General features: G+C 52.3%; 1 protein-coding gene across 3 annotated transcripts in view; it reads right to left on the reverse strand.

Annotated features, from left to right (window-relative positions):
* The window catches only part of JAKMIP1 (janus kinase and microtubule interacting protein 1), a 126,542-nt gene that overhangs the window by 29,218 nt on the left and 80,570 nt on the right, over nucleotides 1-16,754 (reverse strand). For all 3 annotated transcript variants that reach the window (XM_061145164.1, XM_061145166.1, XM_061145165.1), the window contains 3 exons: nucleotides 5,519-5,647; nucleotides 4,024-4,152; nucleotides 2,511-2,594 (listed from right to left, as the gene is read on the reverse strand). In XM_061145164.1, coding sequence (XP_061001147.1) covers nucleotides 2,511-2,594; nucleotides 4,024-4,152; nucleotides 5,519-5,647 — 342 coding nt within the window. The remainder of the gene's footprint in view (nucleotides 1-2,510; nucleotides 2,595-4,023; nucleotides 4,153-5,518; nucleotides 5,648-16,754) is intronic.

Here is a 16,754-nt window from a genome sequence, read left to right on the forward strand (position 1 = left end):
GTGAGTCAATTCTAGTTAGTCAGATTAGAAATAGAGAGCACAATAAATTTAAGGTGCTGAATCATCGCAAAACCAACTCCCCCCACACCCCGGTCAGGGGAAAAATTGTCTTCCATAAAATTGGTCCCTGTGCCAAAAAGTTTGGGAACCACTGTGCTAAATGTTTAATCCTGAAAAAGAGAATTGGCAGGTCTGTGGTGCATTCCTCCTCCACTCATGTTCCCTAAATTTCAGGGAGCTCATCTGTATCAAAGCTACTGGTTTTTCCAGCAGTCATGTATGGATGTGAGAGTTGGGCCATAAAGAAAGCTGAGCACCAAAGAACTGATGCTTTTGAACTGTGATGTTGGAGAAGATTCTTGGGAGTCCCTTGGACAGCAAGGAGATCCAACCAGTCCATCCTAAAGGAAATCAGTCCTGAATATTCACTGGAAGGACTGATGCTGAAGCTGAAGCTCCAATACTTTGGCCACCTGATGTGAAGAACCGACTCCTTAGGAAAGACCCTGATGCTGTGAAAGACTGAAGGCAGGAGGAGAAGGGGAAGACAGAGGATGAGATGGTTGGATGGCATCACTGACTCAATGGACATGAATTCGAGCAAGCTTTAGGAGTTGGTGATGGACAGGGAAGCCTGGCGTGCTGCAGTCCATCGGGTTGCAAAAAGTTGGACACAACTGAGTGATTTAACTGAACACCTGTTATCACTGACAGAAAAATGCCTGGAGCACTGCTGAGCTGATCCTGGCAGACCCTTCCAGGGCTTGTTCTCTTAGGCTCGAGGGCGAGTGTTCAGGCCACACCCCCATGGATGTGCCTGTGGACCTTGTGTCATCATAGTAACACACTTCTGTTCATCTGAGACCCTTTGTCTAACCACATCTTTGTCTGGGCAAGTTCTGTCCAGGAATGTTCCATGAGCCAGGGGGCTAAGTCTGTCTTTACACCAGCATCTGCAGCACCTGACACGGTGCCCAGCACACAGCTAATGCTCAGTAAACGCCAGGGGATGGATGAAGGTATAAACAAGGGAACTTTCTCCCTCCCTTCCTTATACCCATCATGTATCACCCTGGGTCTTCCCAGGACTGACACACGTGTAGGCCCACGAGGCTGAATCCAGAGCTGGGTCCATTCATCTTTTTTCCTATGGGAGGTCGTTGGCAATGTCCCTCCCATGGCTCTGCCCCTTTGCAAGGTGACTCTGCAGCTCCTCCCAAGGAGCAAACTTGCCGCTGGGTATGGCTGCAGCATTCTTTGGTGACTGGCATATTAACAAATGTGATGCCGGCAGAGGCATGGCCTATACTTGTGCTTTGGGGGCTGCCCTTTCTTCCTGCTCCAAGACCTTTAGTTAAAGGAGCCAGCTTCTTTGAGGACGAGAGACCATGAGAGCCTGGCCAACAGCTGGCACTAATGCGCAGACAGGACAATGAGGTTATTTGCGGCCATCTAGTCCTAATCGCCTGCAAAACGAAACCTCTAGAGTGACCTGAGGGGAGACCAGCAGAAGAACCACCCAAACTGCTGACCCACAGAACTGTAAGCACACAAAATTTCTGTTATTTGTAAACAACTCAGTTTTGGGGTGATTTGTTAGGCGGCAATAGCAAGCTGATACATTATCCCACACGCTGAGCGCTGAGCCTGGCACAGGGCAAGGGCTCTTGGTAAAGTGCTCGTTGAATGAATGGCCATGTGTTTTTGTCTCAGACTAGTCCCTTTATTTAGCAGGAACTGGGGGCAGAGCATGCCCCAAAACAGGGCCTAGCACCTCACGTGGGAGGTTAACTTAATCGTAGACTGTGGTTGGGCAAGTTTCAACCTGTGAGCTCAGCCTGAAAGAGGGAAGCTGAGGTCAATGGCAGTGAGGACAGGAGTGTGAAAACAGCCTCATCTCTCACCTGGACTCCATCCAGGCTGTGCTGTCTCCCTCTTCCCCCGTTCCCTATGTGTTAAGTACTATTACTAGCCCCACTTTAAAGATGAGGAAACCGAGGCACAAGGGATCACGTCATTTTCCCAGGGCTGGCCTGTGGCTTGTTGGCTGCAGTGTATGTTCTGCTCTGCTCTCCTGCCTCTTGGAGAGTTTTGGACCGGCTCCCAAGGCCACCTCTGCCATCACTCAGAGCTAGCTGCAGGTTCATTTGCACAACTGAATCCTCACAGGCAGTGTCAGCTTTTCTTCCAGATTCAAGTCAGAAAAGATTCTGCTGATCACTTTACATTTGGAGTTGTCTCCTATCCTTGTGCACTTGGCAAACAAACAAAGAAAAAGCCAAGTTAGATTCTCGTAACTAATGTTGGATTTTTTAAAACCTGGTAAAGAGGCAAATGAGCTGGGATAGGCCTGCATGAACTCTGCTAACATTTTTTTTTATTTCCTCTCACATCTCCAGAGCAAATGATATAGATTGACAGACCATCCCCCTGGGCACCAAGACCCTAGTGACCCCACCAAGGGGACAGAAATGCAAAGAGCTACAGGTCACGTGACCGTTTCTGCTCACCTGGCCCTTCTCAACCAGTAACTTCTCCAGATCCTCGATTTTGGCCTGACACCTCAGCAGATCAGCTTGGAGCTGTTCCCGAGTCTGAAATGCAAAAGACCAGGAAGTGAGCAGGTCCCCCCGGATGATGACAGAGAAGGGGAAAGGACAAGGTGGAATCTGGTCCTGAGAAACGGGCCCTTTTTTTAGGAGCACACGTGCTGACTGGCCTGCCTGGTTCCTCTGCCACCTATGGGTGTGACACCTGGAAGAACTGCAAGGCCTTGAGAGGCCGTCAGCGCTACCCCTGCAGCCTGCAGCCTGGAGAAGCGGCCAGCTTCTTCACGAGGGCGAGTGAGGGGCCAGCACATCAGCTCCCAGCCGCCCAGCTTCCCAATCCAGTGCCGTGGCTGTACCACCAACACCAGCCACACGTTCACCCTCGCTCAGCCCATCTCCTGACAAAGGTGTTACCTACAGCAAGGGCTGAAAACCAGATACCCCGAGGACCAGGAGGGTAGTATAAATTAGAGAGGCCGACTGGGTGAGGGGTACTAGGGAGTGGTGGGGACTGTGGCAAACCAGGGCATATGTCTCAGCTCAGGGGGGGCTGCCACTGAAGCCGCAGCCACTGAAACTGCCACTGAAGCTGCGGCCAAAGGTGACTACACGGAATGGGAAAACTGGTGCTACCAGATGCTCTGAGCTCTCAAGAGAAGCTAGAACCCAGACTTCTACGTGAAATCTCTTGACTTTTGAACGGTGCAAGGAGATGAAATTTTTTAATAAGAAACCCATGCTTCAGCCCAAACCACCTCCAGCAGTGTATTTCTTCTGACCTACAGGTTACAGGCTGACACCATTGTAGCTGAGGAGCTTCCCTGCACAGCCTCATTCGCCAGCCCCTACCTCACAGGGCTGCTGTGGGAATGAAACAGGGGTGCGCTGGGGTGAAAAGTCACCCCCAGCAGGAGCACTCCCAGGGGTCCCTCTTGCCTTCTGAGGGAAGGGCCAGCCGAGACTGGTCTGTGCGACTCCCGAAGATGGCCTAATGGCCAGTGAGTGGACGTTACTAGAAGGTGGAGGTCAGCCCAGCCATGAAGGCTGGTATGGTCCAGACCTGGGTGGCCAGCAGGGACCAGAGCGAGTGCTGGGTGGGTTTCGAGCACTCAGACAGCCCTGCCTGCGCTCCTTAGGGACATTCTTGGGGACTTCTCAGCCGGGAAACAGAGATGTCTATTTCACAGTGAGTCTGATTTCATCACTAAGTCAAATTTCTGAAACCCTTCTTGCCAACGGAAGGGGCACAGGACACTGGGAAGGCAGGATTTCTTCTGCAAACCCTGCTCCCGCACTGAGGACGGGCAGGTAGATCCCATCAGGTTTGCCAAACGCTGGAACGTCACTGCAGCGGAGGCTGCCAGGCACCCCCCCATCCCCTCTCAGCACCCCTACAGAATCCGGCTGCCGGGAAGGGCACGCACGGGACACCCAGCCTCTGTCCGACCCCCCAGCGCCTCCCCCTGGCACCTACCCGGGCCTCTCGCTCGGCGTCCAGTGTCCCGCCCACCTGCTCCTGAAGCAGGGCATAGGCTCGCTGCAGCGCCTGGTACTCCCTGGTCAGCTGGCAGAACCTCAGGTCAGCCTCTTCTCGGGTTGTTGTCTTCACGTCATGGAAGAGAAAAGCGTGAGGAAGCCCGTGACTTGTCGTGAACGGCGGTGCCAGGCAAAGACAATGTCCAGATGTCACGACCGCTGCCAGCTGTCACGTAACGGGCCGGCTGCGGCCAGGACCTAACTGGAGGGCTCTGGAGAGAGCTCTGGGGAGAAGATGCCCTTCTCTACCATCTTCCCTGGAGCTCCCCAAACCCCGGGAATCACTGAATTGTGTGCAGGGGAGCAAGGGTGCGCCAGTCCTGACTGCACGCTGTAACAGGCGCCCCTCTCATCCCGCTTCCTGCTGGCTTCAGACTTCCCTGGTGGCTCAGACGGTAAGGCGTCTACCTACAATGAGGGAGACCCGGGTTCAATCCCTGGATCGGGAAGATCCCCTGGAGAAGGAAATGGCAACCCACTTCAGTATCCTGCCTGGAAAATCCCATGGACGGAGGAGTCTGGTGGGCTATAGTCCATGGGTTCGCAAAGAGTCGGACACAACTGAGCAACTTCACTTTCTTTCACTTTTCCCACCCCGCAGGTCTCATTCTGGGGATTTCTCCTAAGGAGACAACCACCCAAAGAGCATCACTGAAGTTGTGAAAAACTGGAATCCCCATGATGCCTCTCATCAGGAGCCCGTGAGGCTGGACGCACAAGCAGATCCGTGGGGGTTTGCTCAGGACGGAGGATGACGACCGACACAGCATCTGGTGCTGAAAGATGCCTGTTACACGTTCTTGGTGAAAAAGGCAAATCAAAAAGTGTGTGTCTGACGTGATCTTGTTTGGGGTTTCCGGAGTGAATCCCACGGGGCGGGGTGGGGAGAGGAGAGGGGGGCTGCTCTTTGCTCCTGTGTGACTCAGGCTCTTGGGAGCAGAGGAGAGGAAGGTGGATGCGCGTGCAGATGGAGGGTCAGGAAAGCGTGAGAGAGGGGAGTCGGGTTGAGAGGCTCCAGGTGGGCCTCCCTCTGCTCTTTTCTGCTGCTTGCATCCTCTCCTACAGTGACACGCCATCTTTATATACACAGGTGTGTGTGTGTGTGTGTGTGTGTGTGTGTGTGTGTGTGTACAAGCCTGGGGGGAGGCGAGGGGCAGACCACCACACAGCAGTTTTAATGACAAAGGGCAAGTGGCACCGCTGTGGCTACAGGTCTCCGGTGTGAAATCCGTGCTGGGAAGGGAAAGGGTCTCCCCCAGGCTGCAGGCATCCCCCACCCCATCACCATTCTCAGAACCTGTGAAAGTGGGGACCCCCCTCCCTGGGCACAGGCTGTGATCACACAGGTCCTGCGAGGTTCATCCCGGGGCTACAGAGGCCGGGTGAGGCGAGAGGCACCCCTTTACAAGCACCCGGGGGTGAGGCCGGCTTACGTCGTCCAAGTCCTCCTCGGGCGTGGCCGGAGCCCTGTCCGTCCTGTCTGTGTTGCAGGACGTCTCTGACAGCGTTTCTGAGTCCACAGACTCCTCATCAAATCCAAAAAATGTCTCCACAACATGCTTCTGTGAAAGGCAATTTGCACGGCATGAGAGAGGGACTCAAGAGTCGCCTGGATACCCCCACCCCGTCCTCCGCGGGCAGAGGGGTGACAGTGTGCATCAGGGCCACTGGGGCATCCCAGTTGGGGGGCCGTGACTGCTGAGGGGGAAGGAGGTGGCCGGAGGTGGTCAGAGGGTGGAGGGTGGCCGCAGAGGGTGCTGGCCCGACCCTGGCTCCAGGCTCACGAGCTGATGACCTTTTGCAAGGGAGCCACATAGCCTGCCTGAGCGCCAGCTTCCTTCTCCGTCAGAGGGACACAGGCCCCCCAACTCACCCATGAGCACAAAGTGAGGTCACCGAGCAACGTGCCCAGCGTGGTAACACATGGTGAGCAGCATCCTTGATGTACTGAGTTGGGGGAGGGGAGGGCGGGGGCAGGCCATGTGAGATGTCGGGTTCTAGGTCAGATAGAATGGTGAAAGGGGCAGAGTGGCCACAGGTGGACCTGGGGTTCTGATTGGCTGGGCAAGTTGGGGGGGCGGGGGGCCCAGGTCCTCACTAGATGTGCCCTAAGAGGCAATCTTAGTTTAGTTTAACAAGCACATTTATAAAATTAGAAGGAATGGTGTAATGGACCCATATACACCCAGTACTCAGATTCAGAGGCGGTTTTGAGGCTCTGTGTGCTGGGCTTCCAGCTACCCTGTCCAGCCACCCCAAATATCACAAGAGATGGGGTTTCATTTGCTCACTTATTCATTCATTCCTTAAGTGAACACCTGACTGAGCGCCTTCTATGGGTCAGACCCTGGGTGGGGCCTGGGGGGCCACAACCGATCAAAACCAGGCCTGATCCCTGCCCCAAAGAGCTTCTGTCCCTTGGGGCCTCAGACGCCAACCGGCAATCACCAGATCAACATCCCTTGTCCTCAAAACACTGGCTTTTCACCCACCCACAAATAGCCCCTGAGAAGGAGTTTTGTTTTTACAAATCAGGGGATGCTCTTGACCGTGAAGAAAGAACCATACCTAAATCCAGAGCCAAGCTCCCACTCGTTAATCTGAACCAGGTTCTCCCAGAGTCCCTCCCCACCCGTCAACACACAGAGGCACCTCCCTCTCTGTCACAGCCAATGCCTGTGTACAAGCTCATGGGTCCAGATGGCAGAAAAATGTGGCTGGTGCCCCTAACAGGATTAGGAACTAATTCAGAACCAGGAAGCAAGGGGAAGGGAGGCTCCTTTGTTATTCTGTACAGTTTAGCATCTCTCATGAGGCTTTGTGGGAGGCACCCGGCCACGGCTGTCACCCACAATGGCCTTGCATTTAGCATCTGTGTTTCTGCAAACTGCTTTCGCCTTATGCTTTTTGTTTATTTAACACAGGCAGGGCACATACTGCCCCCTGAACTCCCAGGTCACACGTCAGCCACCTCCTCGACAGTTCCACGGAGGCTGGTGCACGCTGACCTAACACTCCTGAACCTGCTTTTTCCATGTTCGGACCAACCTGTGTTCACTACTGGCAGCTCCATCTTTACAGTTCCTCAGGCCAAAAACCAACCCCTTTCTCCACTCCATGCTCCACGCCTCCGAGAGAAACCCTGCTGGCTTGATCTTCAACCCATCCAACCCTCCACGAACCAGCACCGCCCTCCTGGTCCAAGCCACCATCACCTCTCACTACTGGCCTTTTGGCTTCTGCCTTTGTCCCATAACCTGGTGGCCAGAGTGACTATTTTGCAACAAGAATCATGTTGTGTTGGTCCTTTGTTCAAAGCCCACTGGCCCTGCACTATACTTAAGCAGAAGCCAACATCGACAGTGCAGTCCACAGGCCCTGCGCCTGCCCCCTACTCTGCTCTGGCCTCATCCCCTCCTCACCACTGGGCTCCAGTCACACTGCCAGGCACACCTCCACCCCTTCCACATGCCTGCCACAGGGCCTTTGCACTGCCAAGATGCTGTCCCCCAGAACCCACATGACTCTCTCCTTCCCTTCCCTCCAGTTTTTGCACAAACGTAACTTATCAAAAGACTTCCCTGACCACCACATCAAAGTCTTAACTAGCCTATCCCTAACCAGCTGGCTGTGCACCCTAGGCGAGTCCATCAGGTAGGAACATGAGTCCCTACTAGACCCTGTCAAAGTCAAATGCAATCCTCTCTGAGTGGAGGTTGGAGGAGACAATTCTATGCTCAAAGGCACACTCTGACTGCCCCCCCGTATTAAGAAATCCCCCCTGAGTTTGTGTCAATGATGCTCCAGACGCCACACCTCCAGGGAGCCATGGCCATGACCTTCGATGGTGGACACATTCATAGCGCTCAGCTCCTCTGCACACACGCGGTTCACCTGAGCCCCAGGCTGCTTGTTTTTCTGGGCAGCCACGCAGCTGACCTTATTTCTCGTAAACACTGCTAATTGCAAGGCCTCTGGGGACAGGCCCGTTGTGCTCATCAGCAGTGAGCAGTGACGCAGTGAGGGCCCTGCCCGGCACACGGATGCAGCCCCAGGAAACATCAAACCTTACGGTCTCCACACGACCAGGACCCGAGGCCAGGCGGTGTCTCCCACTGCAGGCATCGTGGGCCATTCTGGGGGGGTGATGATTCAGTGTTCCATACCTAGGGTGACCTACTTTTTGAAACTTTGTGGGACTGAGGGTTAAATACTCAATTTTGTGCATGCTAAGTCACTTCAGCCATGTCCGACTCTTTTTGATCCTATGGATGGAAGCACACCAGACTCCTCTGTCCATGGGAATTCTCCAGGCAAGAATACTGGAGTGGGTTGCCATGCCCTCCTCCAGGGGATCTTCCTGACCCAGGGATCAAACCCACGTCTCTAGTCTTGTGCATTGGCAGGCGGGTTCTTTACCACTGGTGCCGCCTGGGAATTACTGAGCCCTAAAACAGAGTATTGGGCTTCCCAGGTGGCTCAGTGGTGAAGCATCCGTCTGCAGTGCAAGAGATGCAGGAGATATGAGTTTGATCCCTAGGCCAGAAAGATTCTCCTGGAGAAGAAAATGGCATTCCACCCCAGTATTCTTGCCTGGAAAATCCCATGGACAGAGGAGCCTGGCAGGCTACAGTCCATGGGGTTGTAAAAGAGTCGGATATGACTTACTGACTAAACAGCGACAAATAACAACGCAGGGTATTAACTACAGATGCAGCAGCTGTGCATTTAGATTGACCTGCTTAGACCCCAGTGGAGCGCCTTGGAAGTATCATGTGGTTCCAGAGACAGAACCCGAGGAAGCACGCTGCAGGGAGGGAAGGAAGAAACAGCTCTGAAGGCGGGATCAACCTCACAAGGACATTCAAAATATAGAGAACTGACTTGTGGACACAGCAGGGGAAGGAGAGGGTGGAGCAAACTGAGAAAGTAGCACTGACAAATACACACCATCATGTGTAAAGTAGATGGTTGGTGGGAAGTTGCTGTAAATCACAGGGACAGCAGCCTGACACTCTGATGACCTAGAGGCTGGCGGCGGGGGGGCGGCTCAAGAGGGAGGGGATATACGTATATAATTAGGACTGATTCACACTGTTGTACGGCAGAAACCAACGCAAATAACTGTAAAGCAACTTTCCTCTAACTAAAGAATAAAAAACATATAACCCTATAACCACAAAGGAGACGATCCATAAATCCACAGCACACACAATTTCCAAGGCAGCAGGGAGGTCACCATGACTCACCCCTACCTTGTATGACATATGGGTGGGGTTGGTTTGTTTCCTGAGAGTTAGGTTTTTTTTTTCTTAATTGATTGTATTATATGGGAAGCCAAAATGCACCACATAAATTTACGCTTTTATTAATGAAAAACAAGATTAAAAAAAAAGACATCTTAACACTTCAAGTGAAAATCTGGTGGCTGTCTTCTTTGGAGACCAAGCAACCCTGCCTTCCACTGCATGTTCTTATACACGAAATTACACACAAGCCTCCAAGGAATGAAAGGAAGATCACCTGCAAATACTGTTTCTCAAATGCTCGGCTCACAATCAGCTTTTTAAAGAAAGGCAAGCACAATAGAAACTGTCGATTTTTTGGAGCCTCCATCATTCAAAAATTCCCTGGGAATTTCCTAAGAAAAAAATAACTTTAGGAGCATAAGATTTCCATCTCTGCTCATTCCAAATGCATCTTCTATGGAAAAGGGCCCATCTCTCCGGACTTCCATTTTCTTTGCCACCAAAACCTTGCCTTGCAGACATCTTTCTATAAACCAACCCAAATGCTTGAAATGCAGTTTGGGCAACAATGACCAGAAAATAAACATTTCTTCTCCATTGACATGCTGAATGGACAGAGGTGCTCATTCTTAGCAGATCACGTGAACAGAGAGGAAAAGGGGAGGCACCCCCCCCAAACACACACAAATAAACAGCCCCATGGCTGAGCCCAGCCTTGCACGGCCTCCTCTCTCCTCATCCACGTCATTCCCAATAATCCCGGTCTCAGGAAGGAGCATTCCAATCACAGCCACTGATATTCACACGACCGCAACTGACCCCAAAGCTGGCCGCTTACCTTCATGCTTGTAGGTCATCTCCTGGCAGCCAGAAAAGTACAGACACACCAAGGTGCAGAGACAGAGGAAAAAGGAGAAGTACAGGACAAGGAGGATGTATTCCATGGTGGGGATGGCGGGGTTTCGGGGGCGGAGAGTCTGGGACCCACTAGCCCATGTGAGTCAGGGGAGCTGGAAGCCACATCACTGCCACCAAATTCCAGGCCTCTCTCGAGTCCTAGGAGGAAGCACCGATTCTCCTGCAGAGCACTCTCGTTTCCTCGACCACACTAGGCCCACTGCCTTCCTTCTCCACTGCACCGTTCTGAGAACAACCAGGATGCTCCAGAAGGCGTGCCTTTATTAAAAGGGATGCCGGCTCTGAGGCAGATCGTGGGCTGACAGGAGCCAGTTTCCAGGGGCCGGGCCTGGGTGAATCAGTCACAGCAGATAGCCTTCAGGCTGGCTGATTCTCTGGGGGTTTTCCTCCCAGCCCCAGGCTCCCCGAGTTGCCCTGTTGTCAGGGCCCCTGGGAACAGCACTAGCAACCGTGATGCTAAGAGAGCCTTCTTCAGGACCAGTGCACAGAAGTGGGAGGGGCCTCCTGCCTCATGTGCTTAGGAAATTTCTCTGTTCATCCCCTCACCCTGTGCATGCCCCAGACTAGCTAAACTCACGGGTTCTTAGCAATTCTTCCATAAGCATTTGTTTCACCATTTATATGAACCGAAGTAAACCACCATCCAATAGAAAAATGGCAACTAGAATGGGCCTCAGTTCCATACCCATGTAGCACCTATGAGGGCATCTTCTTGCAGAAGCTTCTCTAGCTACAGATCAAATTTAAAAACCTTCCTAGTGGGAAAAAGGGTAGATTTTCCCATTAGAAAGTAAACCTTTTTTATCTGAAAGGTATTAAAGCAGCCCTGGAGGAGGGCATGGCAACCCACTCCAGTATTCTTGCCTGGAGAATCCCCATGGACAGAGGAGCCTGGCAGGCTACAGTCCACGGGGTCGCAAAGAGTCAGACACGACTGAGTGACTAAGCACAAAGCAACATTAAGAGGCAAAGAATAATTCACAAAAGTGAGTGCTAAGACGCTTCAGTCGTGTCCGGTACCGTTTGCAACCCTATGGACTGCAGCCTGCCAGGTTCCTCTGTCCATGGGGTTCTCCAGGCATGTATACTGGAATGGGCTGCCATGGACTCCCTGGACTGCAAGGAGAACTGAACTGAAGCTGCTAACGCTGTTTGGGTCACCACATGGGAGAGTCTGCTTGAGAAAGAGGCCAATCCAGAGGAAAGCACACTTGAAAGATAAAGATGGACAGTTCAGTTCAGTTCAGTTCAGTCACTCAGTCGTGTCCAGCTCTTTGCGACCCCACGAATCCCAGCACACCAGGGCTCCCTGTCCATCACCGACTCCTGGAGTCCACCCAAACCCATGTCCATTGAGTCGGTAATGCCATCCAACCATCTCATCCTCTGTTGTCCCCTTCCCCTCCTGCCCTCAATCTTTCCCAGCATCAGGGTCTTTTCAAATGAGTCAACTCTTCACATCAGGTGGCCAGAGTATTGGAGTTTCAGCTTCAGCATCAGTCCTTCCAATGAACGCCCAGGACTAATCTCCTTTAGGATGGACTGGTTGGATCTCCTTGCAGTGCAAGGGACTCCCAAGAGTCTTCTCCAACACCACAGTTCAAAAGCATCAATTCTTCAGTGCTCAGCTTTCTTTATAGTCCAACTCTCACATCCATACATGACCACTAGAAAAACCATAGCCTTGACGAGACGGACCTTTGTTGACAAAGTAATGTTTCTGCTTTTCAATATGCTGTCTAGGTTGGTCATAACTTTCCTTCCAAGGAGTAAGCCTCTTTTCATTTCATGGCTGCAATCACCACCTGCAGTGATTTTGGAGCCCAGAAAAATAAATTCAGCCAAGTCCCTGACAATTGCGTGTGAACATCTGGATCCAGCTGTACCTGAAACCAAACCCCTAGACTTCTTAGTTATATAAATTTGTTTATTTGCTTAAACGACTTTGAATTTTTGGCACTAGCAATAGAAGAAAATCTCGGCTAATGGGGAGGAGGGAGATAATTCTAGAAATCAAGCTATCTGCAAACTGTTGAGTTCTGCAACAAGCCTAAAAACTTGATTTCTCTCTAAGCTGCTCTGCAGTTGGACCCTCAAGAAAAACCAAAGATAGCCTCTGCCTGACAGAAGGATTCCTGGCTCTGCAGAAACCATGACACGTGTACAGTGGACTGCCTCCTGGATCTACTTAGACCCACTTTGCCAGAAATTCAAGAGTGAAATTTCCTCTGTACCCCTGACGTTCTGTTATGTCCAAGGCAACAAGATGCACCAAGACAATGGTGAGAGGGACGAGGGGGATGGGAGGGGCTGAGAGCTGTTCTGCCTTGGCTGGACACGGGCTGCCACAGGGTCGGGGCAGGAGGTGAGCAGGACCAGGTCCCGGAAGGCCCTGAGGGCCCAGCCAAAGAGCCCTAGCTTCATCTCCTAAGAAATGGATAACCAGTGGAGGGATTTTTTAGGAAGAAGGTGGCAGGGTAAGACTTGTGCCTTTAAAAAGACAGCTCTGGTGGGAGGAAGATGCTGGAAGCAGGGGAGCAGCCAGGGAGCTGTGGCAATGGTCCCAGGGCAGCAGATGAGGACCCAAAGGAAGGAGGTGGAGACAGATGAGGAAGCAAGGGCCTGGAGGGGAGGGTCTGGAATCGGGGAGCCTTTGTCTCAAGCCCCTTCACACTGGATCTAGGGACCCCTCCTAACAGCAGGCAGGGGGCCAGGAGCTGCAGACCTGCCTTTGAGCCAGGTCCTCTCTGAAGACTGAGTCTCACTCCCAGGCTCACTCCTGGTGTTGGGGTTTCCTGCCCTGCTACAATACGTTGCCTATGACCATCGTTACTTCCTGTCTATTCCAAAGTCTTTGGAAGTGATCTGGATGTCCCCATGGGCATTGCTATGTGAGATGAGGTGCCCTGGGCAGGCGAAATGGCCAAGTCAGGCTTCAAGCTCTGCTCTCCCTCCCTCCGTTGCCTAGCAACCTGCGATGCTGCCCCAGGTAGGACAGTACAGACCGCACTTGCGGCTGAGCCACTCAGCTGCCTGAGTGGCCCTGTACCTTCAAAACCGCGCCCGTGTTCTATCTCCAGGGCCCCAGTCTTTTCCCGGGTCCTTTATCAAATGGCCCACAAACCCAGCAGGCGGCCCTTGGAGCAGCTCCCGGCGGGGCTTCACGTGCTTCTGATGTGAAGCTTAGCCAACCGCCTGGCTGTTGAGGAGGGAACAAGGTGATGGGCTGCTGCCCAGGCTGGAAGGGCCAAGCCCTCAACCCTTCCAAGGACCGAAACATGGAGCGAAAGACCTTGGCTGCCTGCTGCCTGGAGGGGAACCCCAGCAAGACTGCAAGGATGAACAGCCCCCTTAGTCCATGCGATCGAGCCCCATGGTGCGGGCCAGGCGCTGTGTTGGGGCCGCTCATAACCCGGCAAATGAGGCAGGAGCCAGCCCTCCCCATGCTCAAAGGCTGATGACGGAGCCGTGGGGAAAAGGCAGTCCAGGAACAAAGTCAAGTGGAGATGACCAGAGATGGGAAAAAAGGTTTCTTTGGCTACTTAAAAATGGAGAAAGCGTGCAGGTGATGGAAAGCACTCAGGCATGTGGCCAGGCTAAGGCATGGCGCCCCAGCTTCTGTCCCAGAGCAGTCTCGGGTGCCCAAGTTCTTTCCCCCACAAGGCCGTGGGCTTGACCTCGGGGTGCAAGGTCAAGTTCGGACAGGTTTTAGGTGTACTGTCAAGAGTGAGTGAATGCAGGAGCCGTGGACCAGGAGTGACCTACGAGATCCCCGGAGGTGACCTGCGTCCTGGTGACAGCAGACCCCTGGTCCATTCGGGAGAGGGGTCCACAGAGATGACGCTTGAATCCCAGGAAGGGCCTGTTCTCCGGTGGTGCTCTGATGTTTCCCAGCCTCCCTCAAAGGATGGGGATGTCACCTCACTGCTGCCTGAGCCTATCTCTCTCTTTCTAAAAATGTAGTGGTAGTAGTGTTAGTCACTCAGTCATGTCTGACTCTGTGACCCCGTGGGCTGTAGCCCGCCAGGCTCCTCTGTCCATGGGATTCTCCAGGCAAGAGTACTGGAGTCGGCTGTTATTTGCTCCTCCAGGGGATCTTCCTGACCCAGGGATCAAACCCAGGTCTCCTACATTGCAGGCAGATTCTTTAGCATCAGAGCTATAGGGAAGACCCCTCTTTTAAAAATGGGGGCCATGAATTAGAGGAGGGCGGGGTGGTGGTGAGGCAGGGCCTAGGAATCTGCATCTAACAGGCCCTCCAAAGGAAAGCTACTCATTTAAGATGAAGGGACAAAGAAAAAGGATAATATAATTTACTGATCCCTGTCTATACTTCGGGCCTGGAGCCAGATGCTTCATTTGATCCCATAGACATGATGCTTGTTGTAAGAACCAGGAAACTGGGGTTCTCAGAGTTCAAGGCTACACAGCTAGGAGCTGGTCTGACTCCCTGCTGCTCCAGGCTATGGTTCCTGAGCCTCGTCCAAGATCTCTCAGCAAACTGTACTCATTTTAACCATTCTTTATGGGCCCAGCTCTCTCCTAAGACACATCTCTCCCTTGCGAGGCTGCACGTTCCAATGGCCAACCCCCTACCTCCTGCCACTTCAGGGCAGGGGCTCTGTTTCCAGTTAGGTCTTGATCACACCTTCCACAGAGCAAGCCCTGAACCCCGGACAGGGCCCAAGGAATCACTGAGGGTCCTTCTCCTGCAACCACCACCCAGGGCTGAAAAATCAACAGCAGGGTCCCCGGGCAAGGACAGCCAACACCAGTCTTGTCCCCAGGAGCCCAATGAGACAGGTCGGGAGCCGGTGGGGACATGCTGCAGCCCCTGGAAGAGGACCTCTGTGCCCCCAGAGCGTCTCCAGCAGCTGGGCTGTGGTGTGGAAATGGAGGAGCCCCTTTGCAGGGAACTACAGGGTCCAAAGAGGCTTGCAACAGCTGGAGAGCAGGGACGGAAAGTTCTGGAACCTTCGATGCATTCACCGAGACACTCTGTCACACAAAGACCCGGACAAAGTCATAAAGCGCATGGATGCACGAGGGACAGAGTGCAACGAAGGTCATTTAAGGAGAGAAAAAAAGTACTGATCCCTGCGACATACGGGAAAGAAGGAAGCGAGGCCGCCCAGGCCTGAGAGGCGAGCCCTGGGGGGCTGAAAACCTGCCCAGGGCCCCGATGAATCCACACATCCATTCTGTCCAGCCCTGAACTAGCTGGGATTAAGCAGGAGCATAAGGGAAATAGCTATACACTGAATCCTGAGAAAAAGGAAGATACTGGTGGGTCACAGTAAGTAGGAAAGACCCCAAACCAGGTCAGGAAATTTCCCTCGAGGTTCCAAGACTCTGCCTTCTAGTGGCATCAAATTCTTGTAATCACAGTGACCAAACTTCCGCATCCTGGAATGATCCAGTGTTAGGTAAATGAGCTTTTTCCAGTAAGAGCAATGTGTTTATTCGGTCAAGAACTATTTAGGGGCACCCACTCTGTGCCAGCCAGTGACCAGGACACAGTGCGCAGGGCACAGCTCCTGCCCGCCTTGCCTGCAGTACATGCAAGCCTAGCAAATCCTAAGTCCAGTCTAGGCCTTTGTAAAGCTCTCTTCCCATAGACACATTCAGAAACAGGAAAAGCGGAAACAATCTCTTATGCCAGGTGTTCTGATAACATTTAAAAAATATAGTCACAGCACAAAACTGGGGTTTCCTGAAACCCTTTCTGGGGTATATGAGGCCACAACACAGCCGGTTCACAATAAACTGAATTCCTTTAGATGGTTGCTTTTTAAACATGTCTTGTGGTTGAAAATGGCCATCAATGTACATTACTGAAAACTGTGCAAAATGACACAACCCTTCTCTACAGCAGACAGAAGGGTGAATGTTCTTGGTTGAAGCCCTCACACCCACTGACCCACAAGTAGACTTCTGGGAAACTATCCATGGGAACTATACAGACCATGGACACAGTTTTCTGGACAAAAGGAGTTCACTGTGGTTACATTTACAGAAGCGGGGAGTCCAAGAAGACGGAAAGGGCAGTCACTCAATGAAACGTTCAGCACTCAGGGAATCTAGCGGAACTGGCTGGTGAAGAGCGGTCTGCTAAGCGTAGACACACGTACTGCAGCATTATTCACAACCGTGAGGAGCTGGAAGCAGACACGCCCGGTGGACATAGAACATTAAACAAATTTATGGCCCATCCACTCAATAGATTATGTAGTCTTGAAAATTCATATTTATGATGATAGCATCGTAACATGGAAAAAAACGCTTTATAGTATAATGGTAAGTAAAAACCCAGGGTACAAAAACATATTCCACAATTACAGCTACATTATCTAAAAATATTGAAGCAGAACAAGGATGGGGGGAGGAGATTGCATTAAAACGCCAACATTGATTGCACTGGGGAGGTACTGCCATGATGGACCACTTATGTCCCAGATAGTCTATAATGTGGCTATACTACTTCCATAATAAAAATACGTCT

The sequence above is a fragment of the Dama dama genome, chromosome 6 (genome assembly GCF_033118175.1).
Source record: "Dama dama isolate Ldn47 chromosome 6, ASM3311817v1, whole genome shotgun sequence".
In the NCBI taxonomy this organism is placed as follows: Eukaryota; Metazoa; Chordata; class Mammalia; order Artiodactyla; family Cervidae; genus Dama; species Dama dama.